The 23,479-nt window shown below is 43.1% G+C and overlaps 1 protein-coding gene across 2 annotated transcripts in view; it reads left to right on the forward strand.

Annotated features, from left to right (window-relative positions):
- Positions 1-322: 322 nt before the first annotated feature.
- NELL1 (neural EGFL like 1) overlaps positions 323-23,479 on the forward strand; it is an 869,596-nt gene continuing 846,439 nt past the window's right edge. For both annotated transcript variants that reach the window (XM_019947892.3, XM_019947894.3), the window contains exons 1-2: positions 323-454; positions 9,006-9,134. In XM_019947892.3, the coding sequence (XP_019803451.2) occupies positions 400-454; positions 9,006-9,134 (184 nt within the window). In that variant the 5' untranslated portion in view covers positions 323-399. The remainder of the gene's footprint in view (positions 455-9,005; positions 9,135-23,479) is intronic.

Here is a 23,479-nt window from a genome sequence, read left to right on the forward strand (position 1 = left end):
CTGGGACTCCAGCTCCGGTGCTCCGAGTGGTAGCGGCTGCTGCGCCGTCCGCCCGGGTCTTCGCAGCGGAGGGGAAGCCGCTCCCAGCGCCGAGCGCAACCTGCCGGAGTGGCCGAGCCCCGCGCTCCCGCTCCAGCTCCGAGGAGAGCGCAGCCGCAGCGGGGGCCGCGGCCCGAGCAGGGTGCCGCCGCCCGCTCTGGGGGACGGGCTGGGGGCGGGGCGGCCGGGGCCGCCTTCCTGGGCGCGATCCCCGAGCGCAGCACCCGGCGCTGCCGAGCCACCTCCCCCGCCGCCCGCTAGCAAGTTTGGCGGCTGCGAGCCCGGCGCGCCTCGGAATCGAGGCGCATTTGTTTCCTCCTGGCTTCCGCGCGCCCGGTTCGGCGGGGACCCTTGGGAGCGATGCCGAAGGATGTGATCTTAATTGTGTGGTTTTGTGTGTGCACCGCCAGGACAGGTAAGCACGGCTGTGGCTGTCGGAGGGATCCAGGGATAGGGGGGAGCCGCGCCGCTGTGCCCGGCGCCCACCTAGGCGTGAGGAGAGCTGGAGCTGAGCTCTGCACTGGTCCGGGGAAGGGCGTGGATGGGTCCCTCGAACCTCTCTGCCCCGGTCCAGGTGAAAGGGTGAAAAGTGGGACTCACAGGCTGGAAGATGCCCCCCGAGGAGTGCCCCCTTCCCGGAGGACACGGCCTGGCGGACGCAGGAGTGAGGGGCGCGGCCATTGGGGCGCACCCTCCTGCTGCTAGTAACCGGCTTCCGGGTCGAAACCCACAGTAGGGCGGGTCCGCGAGCCCCACACCCGTGAACTTGACAGGTGCGGTGGAAACCGCTGTCCTTGCGTCCCGCCGGGCCGCAGAGGGAGCGCTTCCGGCCGGCGGGCGCTGCGAGGGCCGGGAGGGCGCGGCGCGGGGTGAGGGCTGCGGGCGATCCTGGGATTCCGCGATCTCTTCCTCGTCCCCTCCTGACTCTTCCCCAGGGGAACTCCAGGAGTGGTCTCTCTTGCCACCCCTATCCCCCCCTCCCCCAGAGGGCAGGACAAACTGGGGGGAATTGGAACTGTGGGAGCAATCCCGGGGAGATTCTCTCAAGCTCGCACTAGTTTTCCCGTGCTATAACTGCACGTTGGGGGTTGTAAAGGGGAGGCAAGGATAATTGGCGTAATTTTCTGAAGTCCCCACTTCTTTCTGCCTCCAGAGACGCAGTTGTGAGGACTCTAAGCGCGCCTCCTTCCTTCAGCTTCTACTCGCCCCCAGCCCCCATGTCCCCTGGGGTTTGGAGACCCTCTCTCAGCCGCCTTCTCCAGGGGACTAGTAGTAGATTTGGAAAGGTGGGGGTGGGGTGGGATGGAGGAGGAAATTAGCAAAAATAGGACCCTGCCCCCAGGGATGGGGTGGGGCGTCGCGGGGTTTCATCCCTACGCTAGCCATCCTCGCCACGCGCGGCCGACTTTGCACCCCAGAATCGGTGTGTAGTCATTCCCTCTGCTTTTCTCTTTTATCACTCTCATTTCCCTTCTCTAGAGGCATAGCCTCCTTCCCATGCAGAGTTTATCTGTAGAGGGCTGGGGAGGGATGCCCGGCCTTGGTCCGCTCAAAAGTTCCCTCCGCTGGCCCTTTCCATTTTCCCCAGGACTGAGCGGGAAGCAGCTTTTCCTTTGCTTAATGAAAGAGCGGCGGGTGTGGACTTCTCCGCGGACAAAAGGCATCCCCATCCCTTTCCTATCTCCATCCGAGCTCCCCAGGCTGCCGAGGTGCCAAGACTCGGTCCAGCCTAGAATAGGTGCTTCTTGAGTGCCGGCCCATCTAGATGGGTTAGTCCTTTAAAAACCGAGAACACACTGGAAAAAACGCGCCCCCGGAAGATCAGGGCAGGCGAGGCTAGTGCAGAGCCTGGGCTAGCAGCCCTGCGTGCAGAGAATTGGAACCGAAGAGAGAGAAACTAGGTGGGGGAGAGGGCAGCGTCGGGCATTTCAGGTCTCAAGTGCACATCACAACCAAATATACTTAACGTCCTTTGTTCTCATTACTCTTTTGAAAAGTCGGCAAAAAGTGCTTCCCCCAGAAGTGGACTGTGTTTCCAGGGCACGTTGCTTTTGGAGATCTTTAACGACACTGTCTTTTCCCCTTCCCCACATCAAGCCCCTTTAAAACTTGTAAACATTCTCTTGCAGGGAAGATTTACTCCTGTATCTATTCATTCATTCAGCGAAGAGTTGAGTGTCTTGCTGGGTGCCAGGATTGCTTATATAAAGAGGAACCGGCTTGCTTGACTTCCAGAAACTTACAGCTTAGCTGAGAATCTAGATAGAGACTGAAAAGCATTTTTATTGTACAGCTTGATGGGGGTGGGGGGAAGAGAGGTGGGAGTACAGAAGTTTGTATTGAGGAAACAGAGGAGGGGAGGTAGGAGTGAATTCTGGGGAGGGGTGGTCGGTAGTCAGGGAAGACTTTAATCAGGAGGTGACGTTTGAAAGTTGTGTCTGGAAGGCTTTGTAGGGAGTTTTCCAGGTGCGCAGAGTAGGGAAAGCATTCCAGGCAGAGGGCACAGCTTGTCCAAAGTCAAGGAAGCATGGAAGGATCTGCCCATTGGTTGTGGCAGTTGCTTAGGGAGCTTGAGTTTTCCATGCCACTTGGTACTCTTTGAACACCAGAGGCTACCTATTTCTTCTACAGAAATTATCAGAAGAATGAGAAAGACGGGGGCAATTATATCTCACTTCTTTCACTTACAATTTCTTGCAGCTTGAGGTGGTCTGATGAGCAATTTGTTTCTTTGGTTTTGGCCAGGAACCATCATAGGAGCATCACACATCCATCCTCTGAGGTAGCTAAGCCTGGCTCTCAATTAGTTTATCAGGATCCAAACAGCCACTCGGAAAGTTTATTTGTCAAGTGCGACAATTGCTGTCTGGGCTGTTAACAGTCCAAGATGAAATAAACACGTGGTTCACTGAGTGAGCTGCTCAGATATCACTGCCTTTTAATGGAAATGAACAGATGGTATCAGGCACATTTTAATTAAAGCAGCACTGCAGTGCAGTAGCAGTTACATATGAAAAGATCTAATGATAGGTGTCACAGGAAGCTGCTTAAATTACTCATTGTTCAGAGAATTTGTTTTAAAGAGTAAAGTGGAGTCAAGAATAGGTCCTGTTCTCCAGTGCTGGTTATTTCTGGTGAAAAAAATCTGAGATTTCCAGGTACCTCACTAATAATGAAAATTTAGAAGGCTACGATAACAGCAGTAATAATACATTACGTCCATGAGTTTTCTCCAGTAACCTGGAAGTGTGAATAATGTAAAACTCAGTGATTACTCCCCCATGGCTTTCAAGTGTGGTTTGGTCCCCAGGGCAATGGTTAGAGGGAGCCCCTGGGGCTGAGTGAGTGCCTTTTGCTGCCACCTGCTGGAAAGGAGAGCTTTTCTTTTAGAAGCACCTCCCAGGCAGTTCATTAACTATGAATTGAATAATAGAGCTGTGAACAAAAGCCTCCAGCCTCCAGTGATCATGTGAAATATTGGCTGACTTGGAACAGGCATAGAGCATGTTCTTTAAGGACGTTGCTTTCGGGGTAGTAAGAAACTTTGTAGGAGTCCAGAGGCCCAAATCCGATCAAATGGTTGTGAAATCTTGCTGGTAAATGAGGTCTTAGAGCAACTCTGCAGCATCGTATTCCCCTGCATGGGCCAGAGGAAAACAGCTGCCACCATGCACAGTGAGCTGGATTAGATCTGAAGTGAGCCACGTCCAGGAGGATTCGCGTGGGAGCTTAGGCCTGGGACCCTGAAGGTGGACTGAGTGGGCTTTGGGCCTCAGCACTCTCTGGGCTAGGCTGAGGAGTGGCCAGCAGCAGGTGTCCTGGGAGATTAGAGCGGAGATTCTGAATCTCAGAGCCAGGCCTCAAGGGCCTCTGTGACATTGACACGCTGCCTTCCAGGTTTGAAAAAATATTTTTTTTCCCCCAGAAGCTTTTTATCCTGCTTAATTCCAATACCCGGTTTCAGCCATTTGAGAGCAGTTATGGCCAAAGTAGAAAACTTCAATAGCGTTTCCTTGGAAAGGGCAAGAGCTCCATGCTTGGATAAGAAGCAGAAACATTAAAATAAAAAAAATATTTTTATGGAACCAACACTTTCATACTGTATAAGGTTCAGGTGAAGCCATGCAAATGCTGCCTTATTAATAGATTTTCTGATTCTTTAGGCAGTGGGCAAAGGGCTATCTTTTACTCATCTAGCTATTGGCACCAGGTATTTTCATCTTGAAGGGGACCACTCGGAGAAAAGAATACAGTTCTGTTTCTGGAAGCCTAATTGATTTCTCTTGTTCTGTTTTCATGGGATGTTTTCATGACTAGAGGAATACAGTTATCTTAAAGCCAGGGAAGCCCCTTCGCTTGCAGGGTATAGGGGGAGGGGTTAATATACATTTAATATATAGATTTCACAAAGCACAGCCAGGGACTTCCCTGGTGGCGCAGTGGTTAAGAATCTGCCTGCTGATGCAGGGGACACGGGTTTGATCCCTGGTCCGGGAAGATCCCACATGCTGCGGAGCAACTAAGCCCGTGCACCACAACTACTGAGCCTGCGCTCTAGAGCCCGCGAGCCACAACTAATGAAGTCCACGTGCCTAGAGCCCATGCTCCGCAACAAGAGAAGCCACCGCAATGAGAAGCCCGCGCACCGCGATGAAGAGTAGCCCCCGCTCGCCGCAACTAGAGAAAGCCCACGCACAGCAACGAAGACCCAACGCAGCCAAAAAATAAATTAAAGAAAAAAAAAAAAGCACGGCCAGAGTAAGAAGCCCTTCTACGTCATCTGGGCTTGTGGAGGGGTTGGGAAAATGGGAGCCGTCTGTATCTTTCGTATGATTCCAGTGGAGTTGAGGACCAGGGAGCTGGAATGGTCTGGAGAGCTGGTCCTGTGAAAGACAGACGCAGCAGACCCCAGCTGGGCACCAGATATGTGCTAGGAGCGTTCATACAGTTATCACTGAAACCTCACGAGGCTGGGAGGCGGGTATTATCCCCATTTTACAGTTACGGGAAATGAGACTCGGAGAAGTGAAATGATTGTTCCAAGGGCACAGATTTAGTAGGGAGAAGAGACGGGACTGAAAGTGGCTCTTAGTTTAGTGTTGTTTCCACAACACTTTCCAGATTGAGGTGTTCTCACATGGAGATGGGAATCCAAGGGCACCATTGGGGTGTTCTGCCAGTTCTACAGAATCTGTGTGGGTGCCTTTGAGGCCTGTCCGGTTGCAGGGCTCCAAGTTTGGGAGATTCAAACAGCTTAGGGCTAACCATTATTGTGGGTCTTTAGTCCCCGCGTTGGCCAACTACTGCCACAATAATATTGTATAACGAGCCACCCTAAACTCAAAGCAACACTTCTTTCGGTTCACGCGTCTGCCGGTTGGTTTGGTATTGGCTCACTGGGGCCAGGTTGGGCTGGGAGTTGTTCCAAACCCAGGTAGGGTGTCTGCTCCGTGTGTCTCAGTCTCCTTGGAGCAGTGGCCCAGTAGGGCCATGTTTTTCTCACTGTGATGCAGAGGTACAAGAGAACAGGCCCCACCACACAGGCACATCCAAGCCTCTGCTTGTGTGACATTGCTAACATCCTAATGACCCAAACTAGTTACATGGCTGGGCTCAAAGTCAAGGGATGGGGAGGTTTACTCCCACTCTAGTGGAAGGACATGCAAAGCCACATAGCAAAGGGTGTGGCTATGGGAGGGGTAAAGATTTTTGTTTTTTAATTTAATTTTGGCTGCACTGGATCTTCATTGCTGCGAGCAGTCTTCTTCTAGTTGCCCTGAGTGGGGACTACTCTTGAGGCGCGTGTTTTGCGGTGGCTTCTCTTGGTGCAGAGCATGGGCTTTAGGCGCATGGGCTTCAGTAGTTGTGGCACACCGGCTCAGTAGTTGTGACTCACGGGCTCTAGAGCGCAGGCGCAGTGGTTGTGGCGCATGGGTTGTGGCGCATGCACTCTGCAGCATGTGGGATCTTCCCGGACCAGGGATGGAACCCCTGTCCCCTGCATTGGCAGGTGGACTCTTAACCACTGCGCCACCAGGGAAATCCAGGGGTAAAGATTTGAAGCCAAGAATTCGGTCAACCATATTCCTTTTAGAAGGTTTCCTGGGCTCGAATGCCATCCTGTCCTCTCGTGGTATTCCTCAGGTATGCATATTGCCCTTAGATCACTGCACCCAAAGCAGTGATCATACATCCACTCATCAATTAATTAATCAGGTCCCGGGCTTCCCTGGTGGCGCAGTGGTTGAGAGTCCTTCTGCCGATGCAGGGGACACGGGTTCGTGCCCCGGTCCGGGAAGATCCCACATGCCGCGGAGCGGCTGGGCCCGTGAGCCATGGCCGCTGAGCCTGTGCGTCCGGAGCCTGCGCTCCGCAACGGGAGAGGCCACAACAGTGAGAGGCCCGCGTACCGCAAAAAAAAAAAAAAAAAAAAAAAAAAAATTAATCAGGTCTTAAATTCAGGGCCTGACGTATATGAAGCCTTGTGCAAGACACTGAGGCTACAGGGATGCTTCCTTCCTCTTGTGTCCAGCTAAGGGCACATTTCCCAAACCACGTTCCAAATTCCTGGCCAGAGATAGACTAGTGTGGAGGTCCTCTGAGATCACTCTTAGTTTAATTTCTGCCATATAGAGCACTATAGATCAAACTGAAATATTAGTTCCTTTCCTGCCTTTTCAAGGTGATCAAAGAACTGCTGGTATCTGAGCTCACTTGGAGAAAAACATTGCCAGTCTCAACAAGAGGCTTATGGTGCTGTGACCGGGGCCGATAGATGCCCGTTAGCACAGTACTTCTTTGCACAGAGTAGGTACTCGGTCAGTCATCAGTCTTTGTGAATGGAGTCTGTGTCAAGCAGGTAGGATGGAACCTTAAGTGAGATCATAAGGTAAATCAGAGCACATCCCACTCTTCCTCCCCTTAAACACATACCTTAAAGCCCTCCATTGATAGTCCATTGCGATTAGAATACTGTCCCTTTCCTTGTTGCAGCTCACAAGGCAGGGCCTACTCTGGGGCCTCATTTCCTACCACTCTCCCCCGGGTTCACTCTGCTCTGGCCACACTAGCCTTTTCACTGTTTCCTCTACACGCCAAGTTTGTTCCTGGTTTGCATTTGCATTTTCTGTTGTCTAAACCTGGAAAGCTTTCCCCTCCAGGTCTTCCCTTCCGGAATGACTGCACCATCGCCAGCCGCTATAGTCATCAGTTGTCTGCTCAGAGGAACCTTCCTCTACCACCCTTTTTAAGCCTCCACCCAAGCTGCTTTCTGTTTCATAACTCTGTTTTATTTTCTTCGTGGCATTTATTGCCATCTCAAATTATCTTACTTATGTATTTGTTTATTTTTTGCCCTCTCCTCACCCGCTGCCCTAGGAATGCATGCCCAGGGAGGCCACCTCCAGTGCCTCGCAATGCAGTGTGTGTGTTACCTAGAAAGCACTCAGTCATATCTGTTGAAAAACGACTGAATGAATGAGTTGTCTTTGGGTAAACTGGTCTCGCATCTGGCTGCATTTCAGAGGACGAGGGGAAGCCTGACAAAAATTGAGAAGGCAGCTCTATGCATGTGCCTTTAATTTAACCCTTTGTCCACCTTCGGCTCCAAAGACCCTTCCCAGAGCCACCTTCTGTGGACAGAAGCCTGGATTGCTGCAGCAGCCCCTGTTTCCTAACAGGAAAAGAGTGAGAGGAGGGTACATTTCCTTCTCCAGATCTGTGGGGAAAGAGGTGAGGGCAGGAGGACAGATGAGATTGTCACAGCGCTTGGTGCCCTGATGAAATGCACTCGGTCTCTCTGGAACAAATTGGGTGTAAGCTCTCCAAATCTTGCCTCAGCGACTGCATTACCACCAGACAAACGTTGACAGTTGTTGCTGATTAAAACATTTCCAGCTGTGCAGTCAGAATTGCACTACTGAGGTGCTAAGTGTAGACAGGCACAGCCTTTAGGAATGGCTTAAACATAGTCCCTTGGACTGATCGCTAGCCTTATTAATATATATAATTGGAAGCCACTTTGCAGTCAGGAGTGAATCATTCTGCAGAACACCCTGTAGATGAGAGACAGGCTTAAGGATTTGCCTTTTTCAGATGAGGCAAGGGGGGCTCAGGGCCCTGTTTCTCTGTGCTAAGTTTCTCCAACAAGAGGTGTCAGGGTGTCTAGCTTTTCACGAATCCCCTTGAAATCTACATCCATTGTTCTGGGGATTCTCTTTCCTGGCCAGTCCCTCTGCCACCCTTATCCATCAGGGTCAGGATCCCTCTCATTTTCTTCCTCTTTATGGAAGGTGTTGTTGCCTCATTAATAGTGCTCTGTGGAGGTGTTTCCTGGTGACGGTGGTGTCAGATTTCACTACTGTATCAGTCTCTGAAGCAGGTAGATCAGGGCCACAATCCTGTATCCACAGTTCCCAAATCTAAAAAAGCTCAGAAACCCGAAGTTTCTTCATAACTCACCTGACAGCAAAACCTACCCTGAGCTGAACTCCTTTGGAGGCAAAACTTGACCTGAACAGATATGAGGCTATTTATAGTCTTTATTTATACCAATTAGAGGACAACATCAGACTTCTTGCTCTACAAATATTGTGTTTGGTGATGGGGGACTGATGCAGACTTTGCTGAGGGTGTTACATAGAATGTAGTATATGGGCCGTATTAGCTTTCCAACAGATGATCCAATCTGAGTTCTGAAATATATTTGGCCCCTAGGGTTTTGCATAGGGATTATCAATCTGTCATGGGGAATGGGAGAGGGGGAAGGGATGAAAAAACCACAGTATCAGTGGGGGTGATGGAGCAAAGAGTTGCCTTCATTTTCCATCCAGGGAAAGAGCATCTCTAAGCACTCATCGCTGGATTCCTTGTATTCCCTGCCACTCCTGTGGCCTCTGTCATTTCTGTTCCATGTTCCGCAAGCAAGTCAGCATTTTAAGCCAAGATGGCTCTTTGTTCCTTTGCAGTGGTGGGCTTTGGGATGGATCCCCACCTTCAGATGGATGTTATCACTGAGCTCGACCTCGTGAACACCACCCTTGGAGTCACTCAGGTGTCTGGACTGCACAATACCAGCAAAGCATTTTTATTTAAAGGTAAAGGCATTTTTCTCCTTTGCATGGGGGCAGAACTTGGGGAGGAGGGTCTGTCTGGGGACTGTTCCTCTGGTGTGTATGTGTCGGTATTTGTGTGTATTTGCTATTTCCCTTGTGTTACCGTCATGAGGAATGTTCAGAAATGCCGAGGGTGTTTAGATGTTTGGGGGGTGTTCTGAGGGTGTGGGAGGGGGCAGTCGGGGGCGTGCTGATGAAATATTTGGCTTGGCAGTGACGTATTTCCCGGCGGATTTTGGTGGGGCTCTAAAGTGGAATGAATTTGTAAAGTCCTTGAAAGCCATGGGCAGCCACATTATTTTTACAGGATATTTCTTCTACTGTTATTCCTATCTTTACCTATACCTACGTCCATTCCTGTTCCTGTATCTTTATCTCTCATTTAATGGGTGGACCATGCACAAAGAGGATGTTTCATGGCTGCATTTTCTTAGGGGTACAGCTTACTTGGTTCTGCCCACTATAAACTTGACTATAATTCATTAAATTGTTCAGCAAGCATTCATAAAGGCAGTGCAGTGCGCTTCTTAAAAGCCTGGGCTCTGGAGCCTGACTGCCTGGGATTAAATTGCAACCCTACCACTTACTGACTTTGTGACTTTGGGCGATTCCTTAGGCTGACTCTGCCTGTGTCTTCATCTGAAATAATAGTACCTAATGGGGCAGGTGCAAGGATTAGAGGAGCTAATCCATTAAAGTGGTTCAAACAGTGCCTGATAACATAGTAAATCCCTGTTAAGTATTAGCTGTTATTATGGAACTCCTATTGTGTACCAGGCAACATGCTAATAGTAGGATTATTAGTAAGAGTAAATAAATGTGGTGAGAGAAACAGTCATTACACAAGTAATTATTGACTTCCAGTGGCTATACTTACCATGAACAGGGTGTATAGGTTGCCAAATAAGAGTATACAGGGAGATCTGATTTATTGGGAGTGGGGAGATAGTGGTGGTCAGGAAAAGTGACCCTGAAAAAGTGATACGTCAGCAGAAAAGTGAAAAATGAATAGAAAGCTTGTGTAGGAAGAGGTGGCGGCTCAGAGCATTCTGGGCAGAGAAAATAATATGTAGGAAGGTCTTAAGGCAGAAACAAATGGAAAGACATTTAGCGTGGCTGCAAGGTGGTGAGTGGCTGGAGAGGTAGGCAGGGGCTAGGTCACACTGGGCCCAGAAGGCAGAATTGATATTTAGCTTATATCCACGGGCTTGGGTGTACTGACGCTTTATGGCCAGTGTCTATTTTGATAGGTGGGAGGCCATGTACTTGTTAACTATTGCAAATATTACCCTTGCCCATAAGCCATGTTAGTTTTTCACTTTACTCTCAGATCAGTGGGGGCCTTTGATGAGTTGAAGGAGGGGAGTGATCTGATCAGATATGGCAGCCTAGATATTCCTCTATGAAAATGCCTGGCAGGCTTCTTTTAACCCAGCCTTTTGTGAAGATAACAAAAGGATTATTTTAGAATGACTGAACCAACATTATGGGATGAGATATATATATATATTCCCTCTGCAGAGAATTTAAACCTTCTTAGTAATATACAGCACATCTACAGATACTACTATATAATAATATATAACAAGACTACAGATATGTTAATTTCCACTTACTCTTACTAAGGAATTGGTGAAGTAAGTAAACTGGGCATGGTTGAGAGAATACAAACAGGATTAGTTTTCTCTTTGCATTGTGCAAGGTCTCTTCAGTTACTGTTGAGAGGCCATTCCATTCTTTTTTTCTTTAACGTTTTTATTGGAGTATAATTGCTTTACAATGGTGTGTTAGTTTCTGCTTTATAAAGAAGTGAATCAGTTATACATGTATACCCATATCTCTTCCCTCTTGCGTCTCCCTCCCTCCCACCCTCCCTATCCCACCCTTCTAGCTGGTCACAAAGCACCGAGCCGATCTCTCTGTGCTATGCGACTGCTTCCCACTAGCTATCTACTTTACATTTGGTAGTGTATATATGTCCATATATATGTCCATATATACACTACCACTCTCTCACTTTGTCCCAGCTTACCCTTCCCCCTCCCCGTGTCCTCAAGTCCATTTTCTAGTAGGTCTGCGTCTTTATTCCCGTCTTGCCCCTAGGTTCTTCATGACCATGGTTTTTTTTTTTTTTTTTTAGATTCCATATATACGTTAGTATAAGGTATTTGTTTTTCTCTTTCTGACTTAACTTCACTCTGTATGACAGACTCTAGGTCCATCCACCTCACTACAAATAAGTCAATTTCATTCATTTTTATGGCTGAATAATATGCCATTGTATATATGTGCCACATCTTCTTTATCCATTCATCTGTCGGTGGACACTTAGGTTGCTTCCATGTCCTGGCTATTGTCAATAGAGCTGCAATGAACATTGTGGTACATGACTCTTTTTGAATTATGGTTTTCTCAGGGTATATATCCAGTAGTGGGATTGCTGGGTCATATGGTAGTTCTATTTTTAGTTTTTTAAGGAACCTCCATACTGTTCTCCATAGTGGCTGTATCAATTTACATTCCCACCAACAGTGTATGAGGGTTCCCTTTTCTCCACACCCTCTCCAGCATTTATTGTTTGTAGATTTTTTGATGATGGCCATTCTGACTGGTGTGGGATATCTCATTGTAGTTTTGATTTGCATTTCTCTAATGATTAATGATGTTGAGCATCCTTTCATGTGTTTGTTGGCAAGCTGTTTATTATGTTGAGGTAAGTGGAGAGATATACCATGTTCTTGGATTGGAAGAATCAACATTGTGAAAATGACTATACTACCCAAAGCAATCTACAGATTCAATGCAATCTCTATCAAACTACCACTGGCATTTTTCACAGAACCAGAACAAAATATTTCACATTTTGTATGGAAACACAAAAGACCCCGAATAGCCAAAGCAATCTTGAGAAAGAAAAACGGAGCTGGAGGAATCAGGCTCCCGGACTTCAGACTATACTACAAAGCTACAGTAATCAAGATAGTATGGTACTGGCATAAAAATGGAAATATAGATCAATGGAGCAGGATAGAAAAACCAGAGATAAACCCACGCACATATGGTCACCTTATCTTTGATAAAGGAGGCAAGAATATACAATGGAGAAAAGACAGCCTCTTCAATAAGTGGTGCTGGGAAAACTGGACAGCTACATGTAAAAGAATGAAATTAGAACACTCCCTAACAACATACACAAAAATAAACTCAAAATGGATTAAAGACCTAAATGTAAGACCAGACACTGTAAAACTCTTGGAGGAAAACATAGGCAGAACACCCTATGACAGAAATCACAGCAAGATCCTTTTTGACCCACCTCCTAGAGAAATGGAAATAAAAACAAAAATAAACAAATGGGACCTAATGAAACTTAAAAGCTTTTGCGTAGCAAAGGAAACCATAAACAAGATGAAAAGACAACCCTCAGAATGGGAGAAAATATTTGCAAATGAAGCAACTGACAAAGGCTTAATTTCCAAAATTTACAAGCAGCTCATGCAGCTCAATATCAAAGAAACAAACAACCCAATCCAAAAATAGGCAGAAGACCTAAATAGACATTTCGCCATCCCATTCTTGATTTGAGAAGTGCTGCTGACACTTTGTCAACAGAGTTGCTATGGAAGCCTGGCTCATCTGTAAGCTTCATGAAAGCAGAAGTCTTCCTGTCTAAATACCCCTACATCTCTAGGGCCAAGTATTGTGCATGGCACACAGTAGGTGACAAGTAAACATTTTGAATTGAATTAAAATTTCCTCTGTCCAATGTGCTCTATGAAAGGCTTGTTGCCTACTTTATATGCTGGTCATTCACTCAATTTATTTATTCCCTGGGCTAGATCTCTGCTTTCTAATTTGTGTGTTCTCTGCTTTAGCAGCTGCTTTTGGGATGTCTACCATCCCAAATCTCTCCAACAATAGGGAGAGATTTTCAGCTTCTTTGCTGGGAAGAGTAACTTTATTATGGGACTTTGAGGAGGTTTTTCCCTTTCAAGGTCTCTTGTGATGACCTTACCTGGATAATCTCTCCATCTCTGAATCTGTAATTTAATCACATCTGCAAAGTCCATTTGCCATGTAAGGTAACATATTTCATAGGTTTTGGCAATTGGGACATTGACATTTTTGGGGAGCCATTATTCTGCCTACCACAAAGTCTGCCCACTGGCCCCCAAAGATTCTTGTCTGCCCCACATGCAAAATACATTCACCCCATTCCAATATCTCCAAAGGTCTTAACCAATTATAACATCAGCTCAGGGTCTGAAATCTCATCCACTCATCAGTTGAAAAATTCCAAATCTCACTCTCTAAATAATCTAAATCAGGTATGAGTGGGACTCTGAGTATTTGCCATTTTGGAGCAAAATTACTCTTTATGTGTGGATCTGTGAAACTAGAAAACAAGTAATCTGCTTACAAAATATAATAGTGGGACAGGTATAGGATGCCAGTTATAGAAGTTCCTGTTCAAAAGGGAAAATTGGAAAGAAGAAAGGGGTCACCAGGCTCAAGAAAATGTGAAATCCAGCAGGGCAAACTCCATTGGGTTTCAGGGCCTGAGGATCATTCTCTATGGTCCTTGACTCTGCCTTCTGGGCTTGTGACTCTTTCCTCTGAATCCTTCTTTTTCACGAACAGTAGCATAGGTTTGTAGTTGAATAGTTTTATCAACCTGTTTCTTGCTTATAGAATTTTGGGAGTCGATCAGCCTTCTTTCATTTCATGTTCTTTCTGTCCCCTTCAGTCCAAGTTGGCAGTGTTTCTGCTGGTATAACATTCTCAAGAACGCAGAGGGTCTCCTGTCCATTAGACAAAAGGCTCATTTACAGATCTTTCCGAGATAATCTAATCTCTATTTCTGACTTCTGCTGGGATGGCTGAGGGGATCCATGAATTACAACCATGATCTCTTCAAAGAACCCTCTGTGTGACTGAATATTCTGACCCTTTGGTCCTTCAGAGTCACTAGCAAAAGGTGGTTCAACCACACCCTTGGCTTTTTTCCAGAGCAGACTTTTCCTGACAGTGAATCTCCTAATTTTATTGTCTTTTCCAATCTGGATAGGCTGGGAATTCTGCATATAATCAGTCCTGGTTCCTTTTTGCTCAACAGCTCTTCCCTCAATCTGTCTTTTTCTTCTTACCTTTTACTATAAGCAGCAAAGAGAAACCAGGCTGAAACTTCAACACTTTGCTTGGAAATCAGAAGTCAAAAATGGGCTTTAAAAAGGGCTAAAATCAAGGTGTTGGCAGAGCTGTGTTCCTTCTAGAGCCTCTATAGGATAATCCATTTATTGTTTTTCCAGCTCTAGAGGCTTTTACATTCCTTGGCTTGTGGGTGCATCACTTCAACCTCTGCTTCTGAGGTGACATTTCCTTCTCTATGTTTCTGGCATGTTTTCTTCTCTGGTACTGACTCTTCTGCTCCCTTTTTCCCTTATAAGGACCCTTATGGGTCCTTTTCCCTATATTGGGTCCACCTGGATAATCCAGGATAATTTCTTCATATTAAGATCCATAACTCAGTCACATCTGCAGTGACTCTTTTGCTGTGTAAAGTAATATATTTATAGATTTTTGGGATAAAGATGCAGACATCTTTTGGGGGTAGGGAATATCATTTTGTCTGCCATAGGATGGCTACCCTCTGTTGGGCAGAAATATGAGCAATATGATATTTCCAGTTTACTCCAGATAAGTACTCCTTTCCAGTGCAGCACTGCCCAATAGAAATATAAGTAAGTGAGCCATATCTGTGATTTTAATTTTTATAGTAGCTGTATTAAACATGTAAAAAGAAACAAGTGAAATTAATTTTAACTATACATTTTATTTAACCCAATATATGAAAAATATTATCATTTCAACATATGGTCAATACAAAAAATTATTAATGAGATATTTTATATTTTTTTCAAAGTCTTCAAAATCTAGTCTATAATTTATAGTTACAGTTATAGTTAGAGTATACAGTAGATTTGCCAAGTTATTCCATACATAATTTTAAGAATCATTAAAAAATTTAACAGCTTTGTTAAGGTGTAATTGCTTATAATAAACTGTGCATATTCAGACTGTATCAATTGTTAATTCTGATATGTGAATGCATCGGTGAAACCATCATCACAATTAAGATAATGAGCATACCTATCTCCCCCAAAGTTTCCTCTTTTTAAAATAATCCCTCCTTCCTATATTTCCCAACCCCCATCTGCAGGCAACTACTAATCTGCTTTCTGTCACTATACAGTAGTTTACATTTTCTAGAAATTTTATATAAATAGAATTCTACAGTGTCTAGTTTTTTTTTTTTTGATCTGAATTCTTTCACCTATCATAGTTATTTCGAGATTAATCATATAGTAACATGTAAAGTGCTTTTCTTGTAGCCAGTATATAGATGGGTCTTACTTTTTTTTTAAACCAGTATGATAATTTCTGTTCATCAAGCTATTTAGATCATTTATACTAATGTGATTATTGACAGTGTCATATTTAAATCTATGCTTTTGTTGTTTGTTTTCTATCTATCTATTCTTTGTTTCCTTTTTTCCCTCTTTCTGGCTTCTTTTAGATTAATTGAACTTTTCAACTGATTTTTTAAAAACTCTTTTGTTGACTTACTCATTGTTTCATTACTTTAGTGGTTGTCTTAGGGTTTATAGTATACATCTTTAAATGACAACAGTGTACCTTCAGGTGATACAACTTTATGTATGTAGTAAGTATATTTCAAGAGTATACATCTCTCCCCCTGACATTGTACTATTGTTGTCATACATTTTACTTTTGATTCTGTTATAAACTCCATATTACATTGTTGTTATTTTTATTAATTAGTCAATTATCTTTTGAACATATTTAGATAATAAAAAAATCAATCACATGTTTACTCTTGTAGTTACTGTTTCCTGTGTTCTTCAGTCTCTTGCGTGGATTCATATTCCCATCTGGTATCATTTTTATCCTGCCTGACGGACTTCCTTCAACATTGCTTTTAGTGTAGGTCTGCTGGTGATGAATTCTTTCAGATTTTGTATGTCTGAAAAAGTCTTCATTATTTAAAACAATTTTTGCTGAGAGTAGAATCTTGGGTTGACAGTTTTATTTCTTTCAGTACTTTAAAGATGTTGATCCACTGTCCTCTCACTTGCATTGTTTCCAGTGAGAAATCAGTTGTCGTCCTATTTTTGTTCCTCTGTAGGTAATGTAACTTTTCCCCCTGCTTTTAAGACTTTCTCTTATTGCCAACTTTAAGTGATTTGATTATGATGTACCTTGGTCTGATTTTCTTAATGTTTCTTGTGTGAGGGAGTTATTGAAATTCATCACATTTAGAAAAAAAATGGCCATTATATCTTCAAATATATTTTGTTTCTCTTTCTTTCCTTTAGGGACTCCAATTATGTGTATATAAAGCTGATTAAAGTTGTTCCATAGCTCACTGATACTCTGTTCATTTCAAAAATTCTTCTTTTTTCTCTCTATGTATCATTTTTGATAGTTTCTATTACTTTGACTTCAAGAACTGTTTTTCTGTATTGTTTGCTATTAGTATCATTCTGTTTTTTTTTATGTCATGTATAGTAATTTCATCTCTGTACGTTCAGTTTGACTCTTTAAAAAATCTTCCATGCCTTTATCTAACTTTTTGAATAGATGGAGTACAATTGTAATAACTGTTTTAATATCCCTGACAACTAATTCTAATATTTGTATTAGCACTAGGATGATTCTGATTGACTAACTTTTCTCTTCATTACTGCTTCCTTGTATACTTGGTAATTTTTGATTGAATGCCAGACATTGGGAATTTTGCCTTGTTTGATTCTGGATATTTTTGTATTATAAATATTCCTGAGTTTTGTTTTAGGACACAGTTAAATTACTGAAAAACAATTTGATCCTTTTGGATCCTGTTTTTTTTTAAATTGAGGTATAGTTGATGTACAATATTATATCAGTTTCAGGTGTACAACATAGTGCTTCACAATTTTTGAAGGTTATGGATCCTACTTTTTTTTTTTTTTTTTTTGGATCCTACTTTTAAGATTTGTTAGATGGCTCAGAGCAGTGCTAGTGCTAGTATACAGAATAGAATTAATTATTTCCCATCACTGAGGCAAGACCTTCTGTGTACTCTACCCAGTGCCCCATGAATCATGGGGTTTTCCAGTTTGAGTGGTGAGAAGAGGTACTCTTCTTGGTCCTGTGTGTATGCCAGGCACTGTTGCCTTTTGAGTGGTTCTTCTATGTCAGCTGAGAGAGTTCCATATTTTTCTCTCTGCCGTTATCTCTCACGTGTGCTGTCCTGTGAAATCTAGGTGCCTTGGTCTCCCCACACTCTCAGCTTCTTCTCCTCAATTTGAGTGAAGACTGCTGGGCTTTGCTTGCATTTCTCTTCCTTATGGCACAGCCTGGAAACTCTCAGAGGGGTAAACTTGGGTAATTGTAGGGCTCATCTCTTTTGTTTTCCATCTCTTGAGGGTCACTGTTCTTCATTGACTGATGTCCAGTGTCTTGAAAACTGCCATTTCATTGAATATTCATTTAAATTCAAACTAATTCAAATTAAATAAAATTAAAAATTAATCTCCTCCACCACACTAGTCACATTTCAAGTGCTCAATTGCCATATGTGGCTTGGGGTTACCATATTGGACAGTGCAGGTCTAGAGAGGCTCAGAGATTTTAGCGTTTCACCACGGTTCAGTTAATATGAGCAAGGTAAGAAATCCTGTCTTTCAAGTTTAATACATGATAGTAAGGAGCAAACTACTTAATCCCTCTACCTCACAGTACCTCCATTTACTCACTGATAAGATGGGGTAGTAATTGTACTTACTATATATGGCTGTAGTGAGGATGAAATATTTATACACATAATAAATTAATACACGTTAATACACACAACACACTGTATTTGGTACATGGCAAACTCTTGTTAAATGTGAGTCCATGCATTTTTAAGTAATAGGGTATAACTTTGGTCTTCTTCTCCTATGTGTATCATCTGTCTTGTGTGTTGTTAATGTCAGATTTTTTAAAAAATTTACTTATTTATTTATTTTTGGCTGCGTTGGGTCTTCACTGCTGCATGCGGGCTTTCTCTAGTTGCAGCGAGTGGGGGCTACTCTTTGTTGCGGTGCGTGGCCTTCTTATTGCAGTGGCTTCTTTTGTTGCAGAGCATGGGCTCTAGGCACATGGGCTTCAGTAGTTGTGGCACGTGGCCTCAGTAGTTCTGGCGCATGGGCTTAGTTGCTCTGCGGCATGTGGGAACTTCCTGGACCAGGGCTCGAACCCGTGTCCCCTGTATTGGCAGGTAGATTGTTAAACACTGCACCACCAGGAAGTCCCTTAATGTCAGATTTTAACCTGCAGACGTAACTTGGGATAGTGGGAAAAGCAGAAGGTGGGGGAGGGGGCAGAAGATTAGGGGTTAGCACTTTCTATGTATTAATTTATTTTACCTTACTACACCATATAAGGTAATTATTATCATGCTTCCATTTTATCAGTAAGTAAATGGAAGTACCTTGAGGCAGTACTTAGGGGGACCAGTGGATATGTCTCTTAATGTCTTCCAGCCTCAGTTTCCTCATCTGGAAATGAGATTGATTGTAAGAATTTTATGACAATGTGTGAGAAAGTACTTTGAAATGTAAGTATAACTGATGCTGCCTGGGTGGGAGCTAAGCCAGAGCCAGAGCCACAGAGACACGGAAACATGGAAGCCTGAGGTGACATGTATCACCCTGGCTGTCCTGCTACTGTGGCTTGTTCTGTTCCCCTCTGCCACTCACTCATTTTCCCATGAGCTGGAAGTGGATCACCCCACTGGCTGAGACAGGTTGTCTTGTGGAAATGAAAAAAAAAAACTATTATATATAGTATGGGTAAACAATCAGGTCCTACTGTATAGCACAGGGAACTATATTCAATATCCTGTAATAAACCATAATGGAAAAGAATATGAAAAATAATATATATAGACGTATAACTGAATCACTTTGCTGTACACCAGAAAATAAGACGACATTGTAAATCAACCATACTTCAATAAAATAAATGAAAAATAAAGAAAAAAGAGAAAAATATAAAGTATAAAAAACAAATTCATTCTCTTTCCTTCCTTTATTTTTATTTCTTCTCCTATTTCACCATCCTAAGGCCAGCTCTGAGTTGATGTGTATTGAGGGAGTGAAAACCTTCATTTCAATGCTAGCCTCTTAATATTGATAGATTTAAGTAGAAAGCCCAGTTAACTGGAAGCACTCCTATTATACCAGCTCCAAAGCCTGATAGGATTTATTTTCTGGCTACTCAGCTTTTTAAGGTTATCTTTGTCACTGCTGTCCTTGTAGAGTGTAAAGGCTTGAATGAGGAAGATTTTTATTGTCTTCTTACCTGAAACAAATCGTATTTTAATAGGGATTGGTGATGGGGGCGGGGAGAATAAATGGCTATGTGTAAGACTGTCATAGATCTTCTCTAAGCTGAAAAACATCCTAAATATTGAATACCAGAATCAGAGTTTCAAAAATCATCCTGGAATATTTTGCTTTGCTTTGAGTGGGACTCACAGAAGCTCTGATGGTTTGGGACTGTACTTCTCCCTGACTGGCCATGTCTTAGCGTTGAGTAGTTGGGAGGATTTGTCTGTCTATTGGTGTTTCATTTATAAAACTGAATTAGAATATACATGAGTGCAAATTCTTTAATGTGTTACTTTCTTTTTCCTGTCAGGAAAGTGCTACCTTTTAGGAGTTGTACATTAGGAGAATTTCTAAAGAAAAAGTAGTATCTTTCCAGTAGCTTGTTTTATGTGACAAGATAGAACAAAGGCTAACGTGGGACACTTTGAGGAGAAGATTGAGGCTTTTAGCACCTATTTGCATTCTAGGCTTTGAGCTAGATGTTGGGGAAGACACAGATGAATAAGGCAAAGATCCTGGCTGCAACGAGGGTACAGTCTAGAAGGCAAACACAGCATGTTGTCAGACGTTGTAACGTAGAGGACAAGAGAATGGGCTTGCAGCGGGCTATGGATAAAGTATGTTGAAGAGAGACATTTCTTCTCACTGGCTAACCTGGGGAAGGCTCCCTGGGGAAGGTGGCACCTGAACCAGAACTTGAAAGATGGATAGGAAGTAAATCCGTTTCTGTTTCATAGGAGCACTGCCTAGGTATAATCATTTTTACAAGATGGTGCTTGAAGTTTGAGCCATAGCTCTTAATACTTAGAAAATCTGAGTAAGATGGAGTTACCCAAAGGGTTTGTTTAATGCTGATCTTCCAGATTTCCTGCCACCCACTATTGCCCAAGTCTAAATTGTTTTTTCTGTTGATTGCATGTGCCTAGTCGCTAATTACCTCTGGGAGCATTTCAGAGTCAACCTCACTTTGAGTGGAGTGATTTAGTATAACTTTGCATTTAATCAATTAGTGGAGTGATTCAATTCACATGCCAGCGTCTCCCAAATATAGGTATTTTTTTGCTCTTGGCAAAAAACAAAAAGCAAAAAACAAACAAACCCTCAAGCAAGCTGCGGGAGTGGAGTGGGTTTACAAGTTCCTCTCTGGCGCAAATTAACACCTGCACTGGCGTATTCTGGAAAATCATTCAATGGCTATGTGAGTAAATGGATGTCATAGATCAAATAAACTCTGTCTTTGTTTCCCAAAACTGCCCACTTCTAACATCTGCACTAAAATCTATTTTCTCAGTCATGCTCCTTTTCCTATCAAATTGTACATTAAGGAAAGCAGAGATGGAGAGAGACAGCAGAGAATGTAAAAAGATAATAATTCTTTTAGAAACTATTAGGTATAAGAGCCAATTCCATACTAACAAACTGACCTTGGGCAAATTACCTCTTGGGATTTGTTTCTTCTCTGGACATTAAGTAATAACGGTAGTGTCTATGATACAAGATATTTTAAAGGGTTAATTTAGATAATATAAATTTATCATAAGTCATAAAAAGAAATTGAAAATGTTAGTCAATATTATTATTAAGAGTATTTATTCAGAAAATATACTTTTAAAAATTAAATAAATATTTAGCAGGTACCTACTATGTTTTAGGCACTCTTTCAAGCACCAGGACTATAGCAGTGAGCAAATCAGAAGAAGTCTGGCTCTTAAGGGGAAACAGACAATAAGCAAATAAATAGGTATAAAGTAAGTTCAGATAACTTTAAACAATTAATATATTTACAGTCAGGAAAATATTTCTGTTCATTTTCTCTTAAGGAGTATATATTTGCAGTTACCTACTTACTTAATTCCTAATAAGGATGGATAACTGTTGTCTGACCTTCATTTTTTTTTTAAAAGAAGGGTTACCTCAACTCCTAAAATTTATCTGCCTTTTAATCCTTCCACCAACATTCCTGTATATGTACTGTTTTCATGTCCATTATACAGATGAGGAAACCGAGACCCAGAGAGTTCCAGTAACTGACATTAGTTGTAGTGACAGACATAGGATTTAAATTCAGGAGTCTATACCTGCAGAGTTTGTGCAGGTCCCAATCCGTCTCATGGCTGTTTTTCCCTACTTCATGATGGTGGGAAAGACAAAATAAGTGCAATATGCTAGAGATATATCTTCTTCTAAGAGACACCAAAGGACAATCTGTCAAAATATATTTTGGCAGGTATTTTATTTTTATTTATTTATTTAACATCTTTATTGAAGTATAATTGCTTTACAATGGTGTGTTAGTTTCTGCTGTATAACTAAGTGAATCAGCTATACATATACATATATCCCCATATCTCCTCCCTCTTGCGTCTCCCTCCCACCCTCCCTATCCCACCCCTGTAGGTGGTCACAAAGCACCGAGCTGATCTCCCTGTGCTACGTGGCTGCTTCCCACTAGCTATCTATTTCACATTTGGTAGTGTATATATGTCCATGCCCCTCTCTTACTTCGTCCCAGCTTCCCCTTCCCCATCCCCGTGTCCACAAGTCCATTCTCTAGGTCTGCGTCTTTATTCCTTGGCAGGTATTTTAAATCAACCAGGGCAGATGGTTGTTTTGTAAGTTGATGAATTTCATTTAATAGAATTTTTAATAATTCCTTCACTTGGAGGGTCCTGCTGCATATCTGGAGATGAATACCTGGTAATCTGTTTGGCTGCTTAAAGAGAACATGCAAGAAAATCAGAATTCACCATGGGGCTACAGTTTAATATGTGTCCATTTAAAATGTAGTCTCTGTGGCCATTTGACCAGCCTTTCTTGAGAGAGCATTGTGGGAGAATTAGCTCCACCTTAACTGCTGTGCTTTTTAATGAATGCTGTGATTCTTAATTGGGGTTTATTTTAACATATTGGGACTAAACTCTTTTCTGTGGGAACACATCTCCAAAATTAGAATGTAAATCAGTGGAGAAAGTATGATTTGATATGCAAATATTTTATTTAAATACAACTTTTCAGGGATGCAGCCAGTGTACGAGGGGGAGCCAAGATGTTCTGATAAGCTAGGCTTGCTCAGCCCTCATGCTTACTGTCTGTGAAAAAGTAAGGCACACACACCATCTGGCAGCATGGGGTCGCAGAGCATGCACGCACCGCGAGCCTGGGAACCCAGGGTCTAGCTTGGCTCTTTCGCTGTTGATTCCTGGGTATATCCCTTGACTTCTCTGGACCTCAGGTCTTTAAAGTCATAGAATATCTAGCTTGACAAGGAATTCTTTTGCAAAAGAAAAGAAAAATCTGGACAAGCACAAGGCAACAACGCTGTAGCTGTTTTCTAGAATCAACAAATATTAATGTTTTGTCATATTGTTTAGAGCCTTACAAAACTTTAGACTCAGTTGAAGTCTATATTCCCCTCCCTGTTCTTTCTCTCTCTCAACCTCCTTAAAGGCCATCACTAACGTGGTTGATTAGTATTTAGTCCATTTGTGTATGTGTAGGTGTGTGTGTATGTGTTTGCACACTCACATATTGCCACATTTATGTTTTTGTATGTGTCCATACACAAGATACATAACGGAGAGGGTGTATGTGTAGGGGCTAAGTACAGCCTTTGGAACCAGATGGCCTAGATTCAAATCCCAGATATGACTCTCAATAGCTGTATCACCTTGGGGAAGTTCTTTAACCCCTCTTTGCCTCATTTTGCCCAGGTGTAATATGGGGATAATAAAGCATCTGTCTTCAGATTGTTCTGTGGGTTGACTTGATTCATGTGATATATTAGAATATTATTGGGCATATAGTAAACATTTGGTAAATGTTAGCTGTTGCTTTATGTGGCCTAAGACATATGAATGGCATCATATAGTATGGACCTTTCTGAAACTT

This window comes from Tursiops truncatus, chromosome 8 (genome assembly GCF_011762595.2).
Source record: "Tursiops truncatus isolate mTurTru1 chromosome 8, mTurTru1.mat.Y, whole genome shotgun sequence".
NCBI classification, from domain to species: domain Eukaryota; kingdom Metazoa; phylum Chordata; class Mammalia; order Artiodactyla; family Delphinidae; genus Tursiops; species Tursiops truncatus.